This window comes from Panulirus ornatus, chromosome 17, assembly GCF_036320965.1.
Source record: "Panulirus ornatus isolate Po-2019 chromosome 17, ASM3632096v1, whole genome shotgun sequence".
Lineage (NCBI taxonomy): Eukaryota > Metazoa > Arthropoda > Malacostraca > Decapoda > Palinuridae > Panulirus > Panulirus ornatus.
Window position 1 is genome coordinate 16,297,782 of NC_092240.1, and position 21,966 is coordinate 16,319,747.

General features: G+C 40.5%; 1 protein-coding gene across 2 annotated transcripts in view; it reads right to left on the reverse strand.

The window, feature by feature from the left end:
- LOC139754582 (regucalcin-like) overlaps nt 1-20,494 on the reverse strand; it is a 68,625-nt gene extending 48,131 nt beyond the window's left edge. The window contains exons 1-2 of one of the 2 annotated variants that reach the window (XM_071671978.1): nt 20,386-20,494; nt 6,107-6,285 (exon numbers count right to left, since the gene is read on the reverse strand). In XM_071671978.1, the coding sequence (XP_071528079.1) occupies nt 6,107-6,266 (160 nt within the window). In that variant the 5' untranslated portion in view covers nt 6,267-6,285; nt 20,386-20,494. Of the gene's footprint in view, nt 1-6,106; nt 6,334-20,385 lie in introns of both variants that reach the window. The other variant, XM_071671979.1, reaches the window with a different exon arrangement.
- Nucleotides 20,495-21,966: the final 1,472 nt, after the last annotated feature.

The following is a 21,966-nucleotide window of genomic DNA, read 5'->3' on the forward strand; positions in this document are numbered from 1 at the left end:
AATATATATATATATATATATATATATATATATATATATATATATATATATATATATATATATATATATATATCTTTTCTTTCTTTTCTTTCAAACTATTCACCATTTCCCGCGTTAGCGAGGTAGCGTTAAGAACAGAGGACTGAACCTTTGAGGGAATATCCTCACCTGGCCCCCTTCTCTGTTACTTCTTTTGGAAAAAAAATTATATATATATATATATATATATATATATATATATATATTATTATTATTATTATTATTATTATTATTATTTTGCTTTGTCGCTGTCTCCCGCATTTGTGAGGTAGCGCAAGGAAACAGAAGAAAGAAATGGCCCAACCCACCCCCATACACATGTATATACACACACGTCCACACACGCAAACCTACACACCCATACATCTCAATGTACACATTTATATACACACACAGACACATACATATATACCCATGCACACAATTCACACTGCCTGCCTTTATTCATTCCAATCGCCACCTCGCCACACATGGAATACCATCCCCCTCCCCCCTAGGAAAAGATAACAAAGGCCCCATTCGTTCACACTCAGTCTCCAGCTGTCATGCAATAATGCCTGAAATCACAGCTCCCTTTCCACATCCAGGCCCCACACAACTTTCCATGGTTTACCCCAGACACTTCACATGCCCTGATTCAATCCACTGACAGCACGTCAACCCCAGTATACCACATCGATCCAATTCACTCTAGTCCTTGCCCGCCTTTCACCCTCCCGCATGTTCAGGCCCCGATCACTCAAAATCTTTTTCACTCCATCTTTCCACCTCCAATTTGGTCTCCCACTTCTCCTCGTTCCCTCCACCTCCGACACATATATCCTCTTGGTCAATCTTTCCTCACTCATTCTCTCCATGTGCCCAAACCATTTCAAAACACCCTCTTCTGCTCTCTCAACCACGCTCTTTTTATTCCACACATCTCTCTTACCCTTACATTACTTACTCGATCAAACCACCTCACACCAAACATTGTCCTCAAACATCTCATTTCCAGCACATCCACCCTCCTGCACACAACTCTATCCATAGCCCACACCTTGCAACCATACAACATTGTTGGAACCACTATTCCTTCAAACATACCCATTTTTGCTTTCTGAGATAATGTTCTCGACTTCCACACATTCTTCAAGGCTCCCAGGATTTTTGCCCCCTCCCCCACCCTATGATTCACTTCCGCTTCCATGGTTCCATCCGCTGCCAGATCCACTCCCAGATATCTAAAACACTTTACTTCCTCCAGTTTTTCTCCATTCAAACTTACTTCCCAATTGACTTGACCCTCAACCCTACTGTACCTAATATATATATATATATATATATATATATATATATATATATATATATATATATATATATATATATATATATATTATATTTTATTTTTTTATTTTGCTTTGTCGCTGTCTCCCGCATTTGCGAGGTAGCGCAAGGAAACAGACGAAAGAAATGGCCCAACCCACCCCCATACACATGTATATACATACACGTCCACACACGCAAATATACATAGCTATACATCTCAATGTACACATATATATACACACACAGACACATACATATATACCCATGCACACAATTCACACTGTCTGCCTTTATTCATTCCCATCACCACCTCGCCACACATGGAATACCATCCCCCTCCCCCCTCATGTGTGCGAGGTAGCGCTAGGAAAAGACAACAAAGGCCCCATTCGTTCACACTCAGTCTCTAGCTGTCATGCAATAATGCCCGAAACCACAGCTCCCTTTCCACTTCCAGGCCCCACAGAACTTTCCATGGTTTACCCCAGACGCTTCACATGCCCTGATTCAATCCACTGACAGCACATCAACCCCGGTATACCACATCGATCCAATTCACTCTATTCCTTGCCCTGCCTTTCACCCTCCTGCATGTTCAGGCCCCGATCACTCAAAATCTTTTTCACTCCATCTTTCCACCTCCAATTTGGTCTCCCACTTCTCCTCATTCCCTCCACCTCCGACACATATATCCTCTTGGTCAATCTTTCCTCACTCATTCTCTCCATGTGCCCAAACCATTTCAAAACACCCTCTTCTGCTCTCTCAACCACGCTCTTTTTATTTCCACACATCTCTCTTACCCTTACATTACTTACTCAATCAAACCACCTCACACCACACATTGTCCTCAAACATCTCATTTCCAGCACATCCACCCTCCTGCGCACAACTCTATCCATAGCCAACGCCTCGCAACCATACAACATTGTTGGAACCACTATTCCTTCAAACATACCCATTTTTGCTTTCCGAGATAATGTTCTCGACTTCCACACATTCTTCAAGGCTCCCAGGATTTTCGCCCCCTCCCCCACCCTATGATTCACTTCCACTTCCATGGTTCCATCCGCTGCCAGATCCACTCCCAGATATCTAAAACACTTTACTTCCTCCAGTTTTTCTCCATTCAAACTTACCTCCCAATTGACTTGACCCTCAACCCTACTGTACCTAATAACCTTGCTCTTATTCATATATATATATATATATATATATATATATATATATATATATATATATATACACAGGCAAAGGGGACAAAGGTGAGTGCTCAAATTACAGAGGTATAAGTTTGTTGAGTATTCCTGAGAAATTATAAGGGAGGGTATTGATTGAAAGGGTGAAGGCATGTACAGAGCATCAGATTGGGGAAGAGCAGTGTGGTTTCAGAAGTGGTAGAGGATGTTTGGATCAGGTGTTTGCTTTGAATAATGTATGTGAGAAAATACTTAGAAAAGCAAATGGATTTGTATGTAGCATTTATGGATCTGGAGAAGGCATATGATAGAGCTGATAGAGATGCTCTATGAAAGGTATTAATAGTATATAGAGTGGTAGGTAAGCTGCTAGAAGCAGTGAAAAGTTTTTATCAAGGATGTAAAGTATGTGTATGAGTAGGAAGAGAGAAAAGTGATTGGTTCCCAGTGAATGTCGGTTTGCGGCAGGGGTGTGTGATGTCTCCATGGTTGTTTAATTTGTTTATGGATGGGGTTGTTAGGGAGGTGAATGCAAGAGTTTTGGAGAGAGGGACAAGTATGCAGTCTGTTGTGGATGAGAGGGCTTGGGAAGTGAGTCAGCTATTGTTCACTGATGATACAGTGCTGGTGGCTGATTCAAGTGAGAAACTGCAGAAGCTGGTGACTGAGTTTGGTAAAGTGTGTGAAAGAAGAAAGCTGAGAGTAAATGTGAATGAGAGCAAGGTTATTAGGTACAGTAGGGTTGAAGGACAAGTCCATTGGGAGGTAAGTTTGAATGGAGAAAAACTGGAGGAAGTGAAGTGTTTTAGATATCTGGGAGTGGATTTAGCAGCAGATGGAACCATGGAATCAGAAGTGAGTCACAGGGTGGGGGAGGGGGTGGAGGTTCTGGATGCATTGAAGAATGTGTGGAAGGCGAGAACATTATCTTGGAGAGCAAAAATGGGTATGTTTGAATTAATAGTAGTTCCAACAATATTATATGGTTGTGAGGCATGGGCTATAGACAGCGTTGTGTGGAGGAGGGTGGAAGTGTTGGAAATAAAATGTTTGAGGACAATATGTGGTGTGAGGTAGTTTGATCGAGTAAAGAATGAAAGGGTAAGAGAGATGTGTGGTAATAAAGAGTGTGGTTGAGAGAGCAGAAGAGGGTGTATTGAAATGGTTAGGTCACATGGAGAGAATGAGTGAGGAAAGATTGACAAAGAGGACGTATGTGTCAGAGATGGAGGGGATGAGGAGAAGTGGGAGACCAAATTAGAGATGGAAGGATGGAGTGAAAAAGATTTTAAGCGATCAGGGCCTGAACATACAGGAGGGTGAAAGGTGTGCAAGGAATAGAGTGAATTGGAATGATGTGGTATACCAGGGTTGATGTGCTGTTGATCGATTGAAACAGGGCATGTGAAACATTGGGGGTAAACCATGGAATGTTTTGTGGGGCCTGGATGTGGAATGGGAGATGTGGTTTCATTGCATTACACATGACAGCTAGAGACTGAGTGTGAATGAATGTGACCTTTGTTGTCTTTTCCTACAGCTACCTCGCATACACGTGGGGGGGTGCCATTTCATGTGTGGCGAGGTGGCAATGGGAATGGATGAAGGCAGCAAGTATGAATATGTACATGTGTATATATGTATATGTCTGTGTATGTATATGTAGGTATACGTTGAAATGTTATCCATGAGGATAGGGGAGAAAGAATACTTCCCATGTATTCCCTGTGTCATAGAAGGCAACTAAAAGGGGGAGGGAGCGGGGGTATGAAAATCCTCCCCTCTCATTTTTAATTTTTCAGAAGAAAGAACAGAGAAGGGGGCCAAGTAAGGATTTTCCTTAAAGGCTCATTCCTCTGCTCTTTTGGAATCATTGCTGCCACTGTAAGTAGTGATTAAGAAATTCTCCCTTTTCACTATTAAAACTATTCTCTCAATGCTGATTAACCTAGTGGTAGGATTATGAGGGAGAGGAAAAATGTGGGGTTAGATAGTAAGTTGTGCAAAATATCAATATTAGAACATAAAGATAACCTGCTTATCTAAAAGTTATCAAAATATGTACTCCACCTAACCGTGCTCTGGATCATTTGGTTCAGAAGGTAAACAAGTTCATATATCTATAGAGATATAGGAACATGACCTGGTGTGGGACATGTCTCATAAACATTAATTCAATCCCTATATCTTTATATATATATGAACTCACCTAACTTATTAACAAAACTTGGATGCAGTTGAAGTAAAACATTATTATGCTTGGTGGCATACTGAGGAATGTATCATTTATAAAGGAACTGGGCATTTCTAGACCCAACAAGCAAGTGTAGTTTCTTGTATTACAGCATCACATGGTTTGTATACTGACATACAAACTTGATAAAGCTCTTTAGAATCTGAGCAAGTGCCAGGGAATATTTGATGTCAATCATCTGGAGGATAGTAACTTTTTGAATGTCTTCACTCAGCATTCAGACCCTACAGGCAAGTTTAGTTACTTATATTACAGCTTCATTTGGTTTGAATGTTGACGTAACAACCAAAGAAAGCTCTATAGAATCTGAGTACTTCAGTGGCTGCCAATTTGCACTTCTTTGACCCAGGAAGCTATCTTTTTTTCTGCCTCACCCACACATGGACCACTGGCTGTCTGTCCACAAACATACAATATCTCCTTGTCATACTTAACACTTGACAACATTTAATTCACACAGCTCATTTTTCATAACCCTAGATTTTCTGTGGTGAACACTGTACTAACCCTGCCTTTTAGCAAAATGGTAGGAGCAATAGACAGAGGTAGTAGGTAGGAACATTTAGCAGGAACATTAGGTAGAAACATTAGGCAGAAGTAGCAGGTAGGTAGTAGGTAGAAGCTTCTGCAAACACTGTGCTAGAGTTGCCCTCTCCCAGCGGCCTGTTAAGGGTGAGGCACTAAAGGCTAAGAAACAACACGAGTTCACTCGTTATGGAGACTATTGCTGTGGCCACCCCGTGAAGGGAATTCTAGGAGGGAACAGGCATCAAAGATATAGACAGAATAGATAAATAAAGCCCGAGCAAACACCAGGGAAATGTTTAATTTCAGTCATCTGCAGGATTATAAATTTTTTTATGTCTTCATTATGTGCAAGAGGACATTAGAAGACACCATAGGCATCCCTCCTGTTCATGTTCCAGAGTATCATCTGTGATGAGAGTGATATCAATGGATATTTTACATTCCTATATGTTGATACAAAGAGCTTTTATGCCATATGTTCTCCTATTTCAAAGCCCTGCCAACCTCATGAGAACTTAAAATTGTTGGAGTAGGATGTGCTATAGCTAAAATTCCACACTCTGTATCAACTTTACAAATTGTAAGAAATATTACAGTGCCACTTTCATTAATAAGAACATGTGTTCCCATCAACTGATGAATTATCCAATTAAATACTTCCAGTCATCCACACAAAAGACAAGTTCCTCACCTCACATGTAAAGACCTGGTGTTTTTCTCTCATAAGAAACTTGGTGCCTCAGCTTTCCTACTGGGAGAAACTAGTGCCATGGCTTACCTATATGGAGGATCTGATGTCTCTTGGTTTTGAGGAAGTAGCGGTGTGCATCACCCTTCAAGATATCAACAAACAGGAGGCACTGCTGGTCGTCCATCCAATGAGGCCCTTCACCCAGTAATATTCCTGGTAAAATCTGTGTTATCTCTATGCCTGACATGCTGCCTCTGTCATAGTCCCTGGACAAATAATAGAGCCAATTTTCTTCTTTCACTTGATAATGGAGACTGATGAAAAAAATCAAAAAATATGATCATGACAACAATTGTCCATTTATGAAGTATTAAGAGAATTCCTGTAGCTACCTAAAACTCCAGGAGAATAAAGCTTATATCACCATATGGGAACATTTATTGAATGATTACCTTGGTTTTGTTCAGTATACAAAGCAACTGGCTTTGCCACTCACCTTGGATATTTTTCCTTTTTCCCCCCACTAAAATTGTGATTTTATATTGCTGATAAACATGGGAGTTTTGATACTGAGTCACTTAATAATTGCTATACCTGAGCTTATACATTTACTTATATGTAAGCGTCAACATATTTCAGAACATGGAAAGGGTGTACTATATTCATGTTTCCATTCTTCAGAGTGATTTTTTTACTCTTATAGCCCTTCTTTTAACCTAACACTTCTGTTGTAAAACTTTAAATTCCTAGGTGTTTAAAGTATTCATCTTGGCCTCAAATAGCATAAATCATATGTCCACACCTCTTTTGCTAGACACAAGTTTTGTCTATTTGTTCAAAGAATTTTTTCCTCTGCTTCAACCTCTTTATCTTAAATGAAATATATGTTAATATCATTGTAACCCCTTAAAGAACTTGAATTTTTTATCATGTTCCCTCTTATCCTTTACTACCCTGTTGTGGGAGAGTCTAGGCTTCTCATTCCTCCTTGTAATTCATCTCCCTCAGTTTTTTAATAAAATTTAAGTTTGTCATGGACTCTCAGTAGTAACTCTATATGACTGTTATAGTGAGGAGATTGAAAAAGCAAAACTAATGTGTACTTATGCAGGTGAGCAAAAATCTTATTGAACCTCTTGTCCATGTGCTCTAAAGCATCCGAGTGTATGTGTGTGTGTGTGTGTTTTGGGTAGAGAGTTTTACACTCATGTTGCCCTGCCTCTTATCTTTATTCTTGTGTGTACACATACACATTCTAGACTGTCAGAAAGCATGTGACACTTTTCTGCATGGGAGGCTGATTAAAGAAGCAGGATCACCAGGCAGGAATAAGGAGAAAAATCCTTCAATGGATAGAAGATTATCTCGGAGGAAGGGAACAAAGGACACATGTCAGAGGAGCCTTCCCCAAATGGGTCGAGGTGACTAATGGAGTGTCATAGGGTTCTGCTCTTGGACCATTACTCTTCCTTATTTATGTAAATGACTTTCCTGAAGTTACAGACTCCTATCTGAATATGTTTGCAAAGATCATGAGGGAAGAGAAAAGTGAGGAAATTGCATATGCTTAAAAGGGAATCTAAACAGACTCCACAGTTGGTTTGATTCATGGTCAATGATATTGATGGAACAAAACGAAAGAAGGCCTCAATACGATTATTATCTAGCCGAAATTAAACTTCAGGATACTGTGAATGAGAAGAATTTGGTTGTAAACAATGTACCTAACCTGTTGCCATAGTCCCATATCAGGAGAATAGTTTAGGCACACTGTTTGCTGGCAAATATTAGAATATCATTTTAAGTACATGGATTATAAAAGATTTAGAAAGTTGTTCACGCCCTTCATAAGGCCAAAACTTGAATATGCTTCCAAGTTTGAACAGAGCACCCAAAGAAGTACAAAGAGTTCATAGAAGAGGTCCAGGATAGGCCAATAGGGCTGGGAGTAGAATTAAGAGAGCTGAAGTACAGGGAAAGGCCGGAAGCTTTATATTTGCCCAACTTGGAAGAGAGAATGGTGAGGGATGAACTGATCACAGCCTTTAAGTTTTTAAAATGATTACATAGCAGTGAATACTTCTTCAAGAGATGTGATAATGCAGCAACCAGATGACAACATGAAATTAACAATAAGCTTGCTGAAAAAAGATTTAAAAAAGTACTTTATGGTATAAGAGTGGTAGATCAATGAAGATAAATGAGGACATGATTAATGCAGACAGCAAACAAATTTAAAAAGATATATGAGAATGCTCAAGAGATGGGTCCCCACGTGTGTAAAACTCCCTTCCCACCAAGTACAAATTTCCAGGTAAGTACACACCTGGTATCTATTTATCGACCTCTTCTGTGAGGAGAAAAGAACATCTAGGTTGGTTATGGACTTCCTGCTGCACCCAGAATTTGAACTGTGGTGGGCACATGCATGAATCATGCTCAGCTATGCTATGTGTACAATTACCTATTTGTAATGTGTGGAGAGGGAGTTTGACTCCTGGCCCACATCTCTCAACCATGTCACACAACTTTCTAAAGCATATGCTATCTGCAATTACTATATTGTCATAAAGCTTATTCCATTCTTCTACCACCATTATACTATAAAAACATTGTTTTACATACTTAAAAACAAATTAATTTCATATTATGGCCTCTGGTTGTTCTTTTCCTGCATCTTTCAGAGAACTTCACACTCTACATCATTAATAAGTGTATTTTTATTAATTACCAATTTGAACTGTATGAGGTGGGAGTTTTACTCTCATGGGGCCCTATCTCATTCACATTACTTGATATCATACAACTTCTTAAATTTTTGTATGGTCTTTGCATTATCCATGATCTGATTTGTCTTGCTCCATATATCCACTGCTAGTATACCACAAAGAATGTTTCTTTATATCCATTTGATATATATCCAGTATATTGGACATTATGATCTCTATAGCTCAATCCCTACATCTCTTGAACTATGCACTGCCCAAGTCATTGATTTGTTTTAAGAACTTAGGTCGTCACCCCTCACTCCTCTCTTTTACAAGATGGGCAAATTCAAGGCCTCTATCCTTTCCTTGTAACTGAGCTCTCGTAATTGTGTTAAAATCACTTGTTTGCACAGCACTGAGAATGAATTCTACTCTCAAAAGGCTCCATCTCCTAAATTTTCTTTACCATCAAGTAGTGTTTTGAACACTGCATACTGCTGGCATCATTTTCACTTCATATTCCAGCCTTCCACTAATACAATACTTCATGTCCATTCTAACAAGCTTTTTGCTTAGCTTCTTGTGATTATGTATTTCTACTGCATGGGAAGGGAGTCCTTCACATACAGGGTCCCACAACTTGAATTTTTCTCCTTTCATAAACTTTTTATTATTCTGTTTATTGTCGACTACTCTTATACCATAAAAGCACATCTATGCATCTTTTCTGTTTTCTTTCTCATGGTTTTATCTCTTGAGGAACAGTTCACTATCTTAGCCTGTGTGTAAATAATAATAATAATAATAATAATAATAATAATAATAATAATAATAATAGTAATGGATTAATACAACACCCACATCCAAAGAATAAAAATGTGTATACATGCATTTCTTTATTGTGTATCATAATCATTCCAAGACCATTTTCTTTGAAAGAGTCCTAGTTTTACCCTGGACCTCTTTTTAAAGTTCCTTGTAGTCCAAGATTGCACTACTTTTGGTAGCAGGGAAATGTGGATTTTTTAGGAGTGAGGAATTCTTTGATGGTACTGTACTCAAAGTATAACCTCTTGCAAGCAGAGCCTGGTAATACACACAAACAAAAAGATAGAGTTACCATCTTCATACAAGAGTGTTTACCTCCAATTTGATTGTGAAAGAGATAGACAAATCAGAAGCCTTTACCATAAATTGTGAACTCAGGAGGCTGTTGAAGGTGTGGTTGCCTCTGTGTAAACAATGACCCCATAGCATCTTCCTTTTGGAGTTGTGACCCAATTGACCACAGGAACTCCATAAATTTCCTCTAGGGTCAGTGGGGTGATTGCTGTCAATCTTCACAATCTCCTTATACCAACCAGTGCTTGTGCAGATACAAGAATTGTCCTATACTTACCAATAAGAATGTCATAATCATTCCATGAACAAGTACATGGCTAAGCAAGCAAATAGCTCAGTTTTCCCATAGATATGTGTATTCCAACTACTATGTTACTGTAATGCAGCCATGAAAATATTTATCACTAAAGGTTCAGCATTAAATACATAATGTAATGTCAATACAGTATTACTGAAGTTCAACAAGTATGTAGCTTTACAATATTCACCATTGAATACAAAATGTGGATGTAACTTTACATTGTTAATCATTAAATACAAAATGTATGTCAACACATTCCTACTGCAATTCACCTAATATGTAACCAATAGAATGCATTGGAACGATATGGTATACTGGGGTCGATTTGCTGTCAATGGATTGAACCAGGGCATATGAAGCGTCTGGGATAAACCATGGAAAAGTCTGTGGGGCCTGGATGTGGAAAGGGAGCTATGGTTTCGGTGCATTACACATGACAGCTAGAGACTGAATTTGAACGTATTTGGCCTTTTTTGTCTTTTCCTGGCACTACCTCACCAGAGGGGGGGATGTTATTTCATGTGTGGCGGGGTGGTGACATGAATGGATAAAGGCATCAAGTATGAATATGTGCATGTGTATATATGTATATACATATATATATGTATGTATACATTGAAATGTATATGTGTGTATATGTGCGTGTGTATTTAGGTGGGTTGGGCCATTCCTTGTCTATTTCTTTGTGCTACCTTGCTAATGTGGGAAAAGGCAATTCAGTATAGTGAATATATATATTATCTTTTTTATTATACTTTTTCACCCATGCCTCGCACCCATATAATATTGTTGGAACCACTATTCCTTCATACATACCCATTTTTGCTCTTCAAGATAACGTTCTTGCCTTCAATACATTCTTCAATGCTCCCAGAACCTTTGCTACCTCCCCCACCCTGTGACTCACTTCCACTTCTATGGTTTCATCTGCTGCTAAGTCCACTTCCAGATATCTAAAACACTTCACTACCTCCAGGTCTTCTCTATTCAAATTTACATCCCAATTAACTTGTCCCTAAACCCTACCAAACCTAATAAAATTGCTCTTATTCACATATACTCTCAACTTTCTTCTTTCACACACTTTACCAAACTCAGTCACCAACTTCAGCAGTTTCTCACCCGAATCAGCCACCAGCGCTGTATCATCAGCAAACAACAACTGACTCACTTCCCAAGCCCTCTTAGACAACAGACTGCATACTTGCCCCTCTCTCCAAAACTCTTATATACATATATATATATATATATATATATATATATATATATATATATATATATATATATATTTTTTTTTTTTTTTTTTTTTTTTTTTTTTTTTTTACTTGTCGCTGTCTCCCGCGTTTGCGAGGTAGCGCAAGGAAACAGACGAAAGAAATGGCCCAACCCATCCCCATACACATGCCTTGATTCAACCCACTGACAGCACGTCAACCCCGGTATACCACATCGCTCCAATTCACTCTATTCTTTGCCCTCCTTTCACCCTCCTGCATGTTCAGGCCCCGATCACACAAAATCTTTTTCACTCCATCTTTCCACCTCCAATTTGGTCTCCCTCTTCTCCTTGCTCCCTCCACCTCCGACACATATATCCTCTTGGTCAATCTTTCCTCACTCATCCTCTCCATGTGCCCAAATCACTTCAAAACACCCTCTTCTGCTCTCTCAACCACGCTCTTTTTATTTCCACACATCTCTCTTACCCTTACGTTACTCACTCGATCAAACCACCTCACACCACACATTGTCCTCAAACATCTCATTTCCAGCACATCCATCCTCCTGCGCACAACTCTATCCATAGTCCACGCCTCGCAACCATACAACATTGTTGGAACCACTATTCCTTCAAACATACCCATTTTTGCTTTCCGAGATAATGTTCTCGACTTCCACACATTCTTCAAGGCTCCCAGAATTTTCGCCCCCTCCCCCACCCTATGATCCACTTCCGCTTCCATGGTTCCATCCGCTGCCAGATCCACTCCCAGATATCTAAAACACTTCACTTCCTCCAGTTTTTCTCCATTCAAACTCACCTCCCAATTGAATTGACCCTCAACCCTACTGTACCTAATAACCTTGCTCTTATTCACATTTACTCTTAACTTTCTTCTTTCACACACTTTACCAAACTCAGTCACCAGCTCCTGCAGTTTCTCACATGAATCAGCCACCAGCGCTGTATCATATATGTATATATATATATATATATATTTTTTTTTTTTTTTTTTTTTATACTTTGTCGCTGTCTCCCGCGTTTGCGAGGTAGCGCAAGGAAACAGACGAAAGAAATGGCCCAACCCACCCCCATACACATGTATATACATACGTCCACACACGCAAATATACATACCTACACAGCTTTCCATGGTTTACCCCAGACGCTTCACATGCCTTGATTCAATCCACTGACAGCACGTCAACCCCGGTATACCGCATCGCTCCAATTCACTCTATTCCTTGCCCTCCTTTCACCCTCCTGCATGTTCAGGCCCCGATCACACAAAATCTTTTTCACTCCATCTTTCCACCTCCAATTTGGTCTCCCTCTTCTCCTCGTTCCCTCCACCTCCGACACATATATCCTCTTGGTCAATCTTTCCTCACTCATTCTCTCCATGTGACCAAACCATTTCAAAACACCCTCTTCTGCTCTCTCAACCACGCTCTTTTTATTTCCACACATCTCTCTTACCCTTACGTTACTTACTCGATCAAACCACCTCACACCACACATTGTCCTCAAACATCTCATTTCCAGCACATCCATCCTCCTGCGCACAACTCTATCCATAGTCCACGCCTCGCAACCATACAACATTGTTGGAACCACTATTCCTTCAAACATACCCATTTTTTGCTTTCCGAATAATGTTCTCGACTTCCACACATTCTCAAGGCTCCCAGAATTTTCGCCCCCTCCCCCACCCATGATCCACTTCCGCCTTCATGGTTCCATCCGCTGCCAGATCCACTCCCAGATATCTAAAACACTTCACTTCCTCCAGTTTTCTCCATTCAAACTCACCTCCCAATTGAATTGACCCTCAACCCTACTGTACCTAATAACCTTGCTCTTATTCACATTTACTCTCAACTTTCTTCTTTCACACACTTTACCAAACTCAGTCACCAGCTTCTGCAGTTTCCTCACATGAATCAGCCACCAGCGCTGTATCATATATGTATATATATATATATTATATATATATATTTTTTTTTTTTTTTTTTTTTATACTTTGTCGCTGTCTCCCGCGTTTGCGAGGTAGCGCAAGGAAACAGACGAAAGAAATGGCCCAAACCCCCCCCCCCCCCCATACACATGTAATACATACGTCCACACACGCAAATATACATACCTACACAGCTTTCCATGGTTTACCCCAGACGCTTCACATGCCTTGATTCAATCCACTGACAGCACATCAACCCCGGTATACCACATCGATCCAATCCACTCTATTCCTTGCCCTCCTTTCACCCTCCTGCATGTTCAGGCCCCGATCACACAAAATCTTTTTCACTCCATCTTTCCACCTCCAATTTGGTCTCCCTCTTCTCCTCGTTCCCTCCACCTCCGACACATATATCCTCTTGTCAATCTTTCCTCACTCATTCTCTCCATGTGACCAAACCATTTCAAAACACCCTCCTCTGCTCTCTCAACCACGCTGTTTTTATTTCCACACATCCCCTTTTAAACCCTTTTAAACGTTACTTACCGATCAAACCACCTCACACCACCCCCATTGTCCTCAAACATCTCATTTCCAGCAAAATTTTTTGTGCATGATCAAGATTTTTCCTATGAGCCCCCCGGGGAAAATGAAACACAAAATTTCCCCCAAGTCACTTTCTGTAATAATCACGTCATCAGGGGAGACACAAGAGAAAAACAAAACAGCCCAGTTATATACATCAAGAAAAAAAGTTTAGACCCATTTTGGGAAACATTGATTGTGATTGGGGGAAAAACTGGAGGAAGTAAAGTTTTTTTAGATATCTGGGGGTGGAACCCCGGCACGGAAAGGAACCCTTTGGGAAACGGAAGTGAATCAAAAGGGTGGGGGAGGGGGGGGAAAATTCCCGGGGGCCTTTAAGGGAAATTTTGGAAATCCCAGAACATTATTCGGGAAAACAAAAATGGGTATGTTTTTAAGGGAAATGGTTCCAAAAATGTTGTATGGGTTTCGAGGGGGTGGGGGTATGGATAGAGTTTTTGGCAAAGGTGGGATGTGCTGGGGAAAAGAGATGTTTTGAGGCAATGTGTGGTGGAGGGGGTTTGATCGAGTAAATAAGTAAGGGGAAGAGAGATGTGTGGGAAAAAAAAAGAGCGTGGTTTAGAGAGCAGAAGAGGGTGGGTTTTTAAATGGTTTGGGCCCAAGAGAATGAGTGGGAAAGATTGACCCAAAAGGATATATTTTCGGAAAAAGGAGGGGAAAGAGGAGAAGTGGGGGACCAAATTGGGGGTGGGAAAAATGGAGTGAAAAAGTTTTTTTGGGGATCGGGGGCCCAACATGCAGGAGGGTGAAAGGGGGGCAAGGAAAGATGAAATTTGGGTCGATGTGGGATACCCCCCGGGTTTACAGCCCGTCAGTGGGTTGAATCAAGGGATGGAAAACGTTTTGGGGTAAAACAGAAAAGTTTTTGTGGGGGCCCGGATTGGGAAAAGGGGGCTGTGGGTTTCCCGGGGATTATTGCATGAAGCTAAAGACTGAGTGTGAACAAATGGGGCCTTTGTTTCTTTTCCTTTGCGCTAAACCCCCTCCACACATGAGGGGGGGGGGAGATTTGGATTCCAAAGTGTGGGAGGTGGCATGGGAATAAATAAAGGCAAAAAAGTGTGAATTGTGTGCAAAAAGTTTTATATATGTATGTGTCTGTGTGTGAATATAAATGTACATTTAAGGGTGTATAAAATAAGTATAATTTGCGTGTGTTTGGGCGTGTATTATATACATGTTAAAGGGGGGGGGTTGGGCCCTTTCTTTCGTCTGTTTCCCCCGCCTACCTCGCAAACGCGGAGACAGCGACAACGCAAAAAAATAATAAAATAAAAAAAAAAAATATATATAATAATATATAATATAAAAATATAATAAATATAATATAAAATAAATATATAAAAATATATGTTTTAAAAAAATGACGTTCCCAAATTTTCTCCCTTTTTCTTATGCAAATTTTTTTTACCTCCTTCCAAAACACTTTTTATTCTCCCTAAAAAAATTTTAAAGATACCTCTCACCCCAACTCTCATTTGCCCCCTTTTTCACCTCTTGCAAAACCCTTTTTCTTTACCTCCCGCCTCTTTCTTTTGGGACATCTCCCACCTTTTTCAAATCTTCCCCGCAAAAATCGTCCAAATGCCCCTCTCTTCTCTTTCCCCTAATAATTTTATTTTTTCATCCCCCCCCTCCCCTAAACCCTTTTTAATCAACCCCTCCCAAGTTCCTCATGCCCCAAGCATCCTTTTTGCGCAAGTCTCACTGGGTTTTCCCCCAAATACATTTCCCACTCCCCCCCCAAAATCCCCTTAACCCTCCTTTTTGGGTTTTCACCTTTTTTCCCTTTTTAACCCCAGTCTCTCCGGGTTACCCCAAAACCTCCCCACAAGTCCCCCTTCCCCAACTCACTTTAATCTCACCAAATCTCTTCACCCCAACATTCTCTCTTTTCTAAAAACCCCCACCCAAAACTTCACCTTTTGCCTTTCCCCAAGATAATGATCATTGGGAAGGGGGGGCTAATGGGGGGGTGATAAAAAGAAATGGTGATGTGAGAAAAGGGGATAGATGATTATTTTGAAGGTTTGTTGAATGTGTTTGATGAAAAGGGGTGGCAGATTTTAGGGTGTTTTGGTCGGGGTGGTTCAAAGTGAGAGGGTTTTGGGAAAAAGATTTTTGGTTTAAAAAAGAAGAGGTAGTAAAAATTGGGGGAAAAATAAAGCCGGGAAGGGCAGCAGGGTTTGGGTGGTATTGCAGTGGAATTTTTTAAAAAAAGGGGGTTTACTGTATTTTTTGAATTGGTTTGGGAAGGTTATTTAAAGAATTGGGGAAGACTCCCTGGTGAAAGGTTTCCGAGGGTTTGGCCCGGAAAACCGGAGCCTTGAAAATGTGTGGAAGTCAGAACATTATCTCAAAACAAAAATGGGGATGTTTTTTAAGAATAGTGTTCCAACAATGTTGTAGGTTTCGGGCTGGCTATGGATAGAGTTGTGGCAGGAGGGGATGTGCTGGAAATGAATGTTTGAGGGCAATTGTGGGGAGGTGGTTTTTCGAGTAATAAGTAAGGGTAAGAGAATGTGTGGAAATAAAAAGAGCGTGGGTTGAGAGAGCAAAGAGGGTTTTTGAAAATGGTTTTTGGGACATGGAGAGAATGATAGGAAAAATTGACCAAGAGGATTATGTGCGGAGGTGGAGGGGAAAAGGAGAAGTGGGAGACCAAATTGGGGGTGGAAAGTGGAGGGGAAAAAATTTTGGTGACGGGGCCTGAACTGCAGGAGGGTGAAAGGGGGCAAGGAAAAGAGTGAAATTTGGGCGATTGGGATACCGGGGTTGACATGCTGTCATGGGTTGAACAGGCAGTGAACGTCTGGGGTAAAAAATGAAAAGCTTTCGTCTTTTTCCTTTGCCTACCTCGCAAACGCGGAGACGGACAACGAAAATAAATAAAAAATAAAAAAAAAAATATATATTAAAATATAATATATTATATTATAAAATATATATAATAATATATATATATGTAATCACTGACGTTCCCATTTGCTCCCTTGTCTTATGCATTTTATTTACCCCCTTTCCAAAACATCTTTTTTTTTCCCCCAAAAATTTTAATGATACTCTCTCACCCCAACTCTCATTTTGCCCTTTTTTCACCTTTTTGCACCTTTCTCTTGACCTCCGCCTCTATCTTTTGTACTCCCCACTCTTTTGCAAATCTTCCCTGCAAAAATCGTCCAAATGCCTCTCTCTTCTCTTTCACTAATAATCTTAGTTCTTCATCCCACCACTCACTACCCTTTCTAATCAACCCACCTCCCATGCTTCTCATGCCACAAGCATCTTTTGCGCAAGTCATCACTGCTTCCCTAAATACATCCCACTCCTCCCCCACTCCCCTTACCTCCTTTGTTCTCACCTTTTTCCATTCTGTACTCAGTCTCTCCTGGTACTTCCTCACACAAGTCTCCTTCCCAAGCTCACTTACTCTCACCACTCTCTTCACCCCAACATTCTCTCTTTTCTAAAAACCCCTACAAATCTTCACCTTCGCCTCCACAAGATAATGATCAGTGAAGGGGGCTAATGGGGAGGTGATAACAAGTAGTGGTGATGTGAGAAGGAGATAGAGTGATTATTTTGAAGGTTTGTTGAATGTGTTTGATGATAGAGTGGCAGATGTAGGGTGTTTTGGTCGAGGTGGTGTGCAAAGTGAGAGGGTTAGGGAAAATGATTTGGTAAACAGAGAAGAGGTAGTAAAAGCTTTGCGGAAGATGAAAGCCGGCAAGGCAGCAGGTTTGGATGGTATTGCAGTGGAATTTATAAAAAAAGGGGGTGACTGTATTATTGATTGGTTGGTAAGGTTATTTAATGTATGTATGACTCATGGTGAGGTGCCTGAGGATTGGCGGAATGCGTGCATAGTGCCATTGTACAAAGGCAAAGGGGATAAGAGTGAGTGCTCAAATTACAGAGGTATAAGTTTGTTCAGTATTCCTGGTAAATTATATGGGAGGGTATTGATTGAGAGGGTGAAGGCATGTATAGAGCATCAGATTGGGGAAGAGCAGTGTGGTTTCAAAAGTGGTAGAGGATGTGTGGATCAGGTGTTTGCTTTGAAGAATGTATGTGAGAAATACTTAGAAAAGCAAATGGATTTGTATGTAGCACTTATGGATCTGGAGAAGGCATATGATAGAGTTGATAGAGATGCTCTGTGGAAGGTATTAAGAATATATGGTGTGGGAGGCAAGTTGTTAGAAGCAGTGAAAAGTTTTTATCGAGGATGTAAGGCATGTGTACGTGTAGGAAGAGAGGAAAGTGATTGGTTCTCAGTGAATGTAGGTTTGTGGCAGGGGTGTGTGATGTCTCCATGGTTGTTTAATTTGTTTATGGATGGGGTTGTTAGGGAGGTAAATGCAAGAGTTTTGGAAAGAGGGGCAAGTATGAAGTCTGTTGGGGATGAGAGAGCTTGGGAAGTGAGTCAGTTGTTGTTCGCTGATGATACAGCGCTGGTGGCTGATTCATGTGAGAAACTGCAGAAGCTGGTGACTGAGTTTGGTAAAGTGTGTGAAAGAAGAAAGTTAAGAGTAAATGTGAATAAGAGCAAGGTTATTAGGTACAGTAGGGTTGAGGGTCAAGTCAATTGGGAGGTAAGTTTGAATGGAGCAAAACTAGAGGAAGAAAGTGTTTTAGATATCTGGGAGTGGATTTGGCAGCGGATGGAACCATGGAAGCGGAAGTGGATCATAGGGTGTGGGAGGGGGCGAAAATCCTGGGAGCCTTGAAGAATGTGTGGAAGTCAAGAACATTATCTCGGAAAGCAAAAATGGGTATGTTTGAAGGAATAGTGGTTCCAACAATGTTGTACGGTTGCGAGGCGTGGGCTATGGATAGAGTTGTGCGCAGGAGGATGGATGTGCTGGAAATGAGATGTTTGAGGACAATGTGTGGTGTGAGGTGGTTTGATCGAGTAAGTAACGTAAGGGTAAGAGAGATGTGTGGAAATAAAAAGAGCGTGGTTGAGAGAGCAGAAGAGGGTGTTTTGAAATGGTTCGGGCACATGGAGAGAATGAGTGAGGAAAGATTGACCAAGAGGATATATGTGTCGGAGGTGGAGGGAACGAGGAGAAGTGGGAGACCAAATTGGAGGTGGAAAGATGGAGTGAAAAAGATTTTGTGTGATCGGGGCCTGAACATGCAGGAGGGTGAAAGGAGGGCAAGGAATAGAGTGGATTGGATCGATGTGGTATACCGGGGTTGACATGCTGTCAGTGGATTGAATCAGGGCATGTGAAGCGTCTGGGGTAAACCATGGAAAGCTGTGTAGGTATGTATATTTGCATGTGTGGACGTATGTATATACATGTGTATGGGGGTGGGTTGGGCCATTTCTTTCGTCTGTTTCCTTGCGCTACCTCGCAAACGCGGGAGACAGCGGCAAAAAAAAAAAAATATTATATATTACGAAAAGGTAAAGGAAGGGGAAAAGGCGATAGAATTAAGAAAATTCCACTTGGCTGTTCGAGGAGAAAAGAGGGTAACAAATTGGCTTTACACAAACATTAAAATGGGAGTAATAAACAGTCAAGTAATTGCTGAGTAAGTTAATTATTTAGATAAGGTTCTAGCAGCAATGCGTGCGAGTTAGTACAGGCTCAATGCGGTAGTGGTGCAGAACTGCAACCCTTGAGATGAAGGATCTCGGGTAGCAAGAGCTGATGGTTCATTACCTTTATTCTATAGTGTTGGATGAGGTTCTAGTGATAACAGGAATGAATCAGAGGAGTTTATATGCTGAGCCCCTCTTGACTTGTGTTGTAAGTGGGACCTATGATGGTTTTACGTGCTTTATGCATTAAGGTGTATATGTGTGTGTAGCGACCTTCTGTCACTTCACAAGTGTCATCTTACTGACTTGGCGGCAGGTCATAGCGTTTACTTCACCTGAGGTAATATTTCCCGAAAAATTGAATTCAGTGGCCCTTGTAGCATAACTCCATGACACCCATAATTGATATTCGGCGAAGGCACGTCGAAAGCTGCTGTTGTAATTATTCCATGAAATAGATGACCTGACCCTTCCCATGAGAGGAGTCGCCCTTTGAGACGTACCCTCAGTCCAACAGCATGGAGAGGGGTCAGAGTTTGCGATCACGGTACCGTTTTAGTTAAGATTAGAGTATTAATGTGCAGCATTAAGGCGCTGATTCCTAATCCTAATGCAGTCCATGCTTGCTCAAGATTTTTGAAGTCGAAATGCTGTAATATGTTTAAAGAATTGAAGAGTTTGCCGGAACGCTATGTGAAGTTTGAACTTGTACAGTTAACCCATTTCAACATGTTTGTGTTCTATACTTTTATAATTGTTCCGTTCACTGATATTTCCCTAGATTCCTTCTTTTTATGAAAGTTCTCATCGTTTCTCTTTACTAGCACGTGCGACTATGAATTAAGATTAAAAATGTCTGATAACACTTAGCACACCTGTTAAATAATACGTACCCTAAAGTATGATGAAAACGTTGTAGTCGGCAACAAGACCGCTGACATGTGCTGACATATCTTTTATATACCCGCAGATCGAGTGGTCAGTCGAGTTGGCAGATGTTATGTTTCTCACAAATAATTGATGAGAGATTACAACCAGATGATGACAAGTTAGAATTAGGGTTTTACGCGTATGGAAACCCATCTAGTGTGCATTCTTAGAAAACTCTGAATGTATGTTTGTAGTCTGTGTTAATTATGGCCTCTGTTAACTTATTTTCATTTCATATATATATATATATATATATATATATATATATATATATATATATATATATATATATTATATATATATATATATATATATATATATATATATATATATATAGTGCAAGGAAACAGACGAAAGAATAGCCCAACTCACTCACATACAAATGTATATACATAAACGCCCACACACACACACATATGCATACTTATACATTTCAACGTATACATACCACATCTTTCTAATTCACTCTATTCCTAGCACGCCTTTGACCCTCCTGTATGTTCAGGCCCCGATTGCTCAAAATCTTTTTCACTCCATCCTTCCACCTGGAGTGATATATATATATATATATATATATATATATATATATATATATATATATATATATATATATATATATATATATATATATATATATTATCCCTGGGGATAGGGGAGAAAGAATACTTCCCACGTATTCCCTGCGTGTCGTAGAAGGCGACTAAAAGGGAAGGCAGCGGGGGGCTGGAAATCCTCCTCTCTCAGTTTTTTTTTTAATTTTCCAAAAGGAGCAGAGAAGGGGGCCAGGTGAGGATGTTCCCTCAAAGGTCCAGTCCTCTGTTCTTAACGCTACCTTGCTAACGCGGGAAATGGCGAATAGTATGAATATATATATATATATATATATATATATATATATATATATATATATATATATATATATATATATATGGAAGCGGAAGTGGATCATAGGGTGGGGGAGGGGGCGAAAATTCTGGGGGCCTTGAAGAATGTGTGGAAGTCGAGAACATTATCTCGGAAAGCAAAAATGGGTATGTTTGAAGGAATAGTGGTTCCAACAATGTTGTATGGTTGCGAGGCGTGGGCTATGGATAGAGTTGTGCGCAGGAGGATGGATGTGCTGGAAATGAGATGTTTGAGGACAATGTGTGGTGTGAGGTGGTTTGATCGAGTGAGTAACGTAAGGGTAAGAGAGATGTGTGGAAATAAAAAGAGCGTGGTTGAGAGAGCAGAAGAGGGTGTTTTGAAGTGGTTTGGGCACATGGAGAGAATGAGTGAGGAAAGATTGACCAAGAGGATATATGTGTCGGAGGTGGAGGGAACGAGGAGAAGAGAGAGACCAAATTGGAGGTGGAAATATGGAGTGAAAAAGATTTTGTGTGATCGGGGCCTGAACATGCAGGAGGGTGAAAGGAGGGCAAGGAATAGAGTGAATTGGAGCGATGTGGTATACCGGGGTTGACGTGCTGTCAGTGGATTAAATCAAGGCATGTGAAGCGTCTGGGGTAAACCATGGAAAGCTGTGTAGGTATGTATATTTGCGT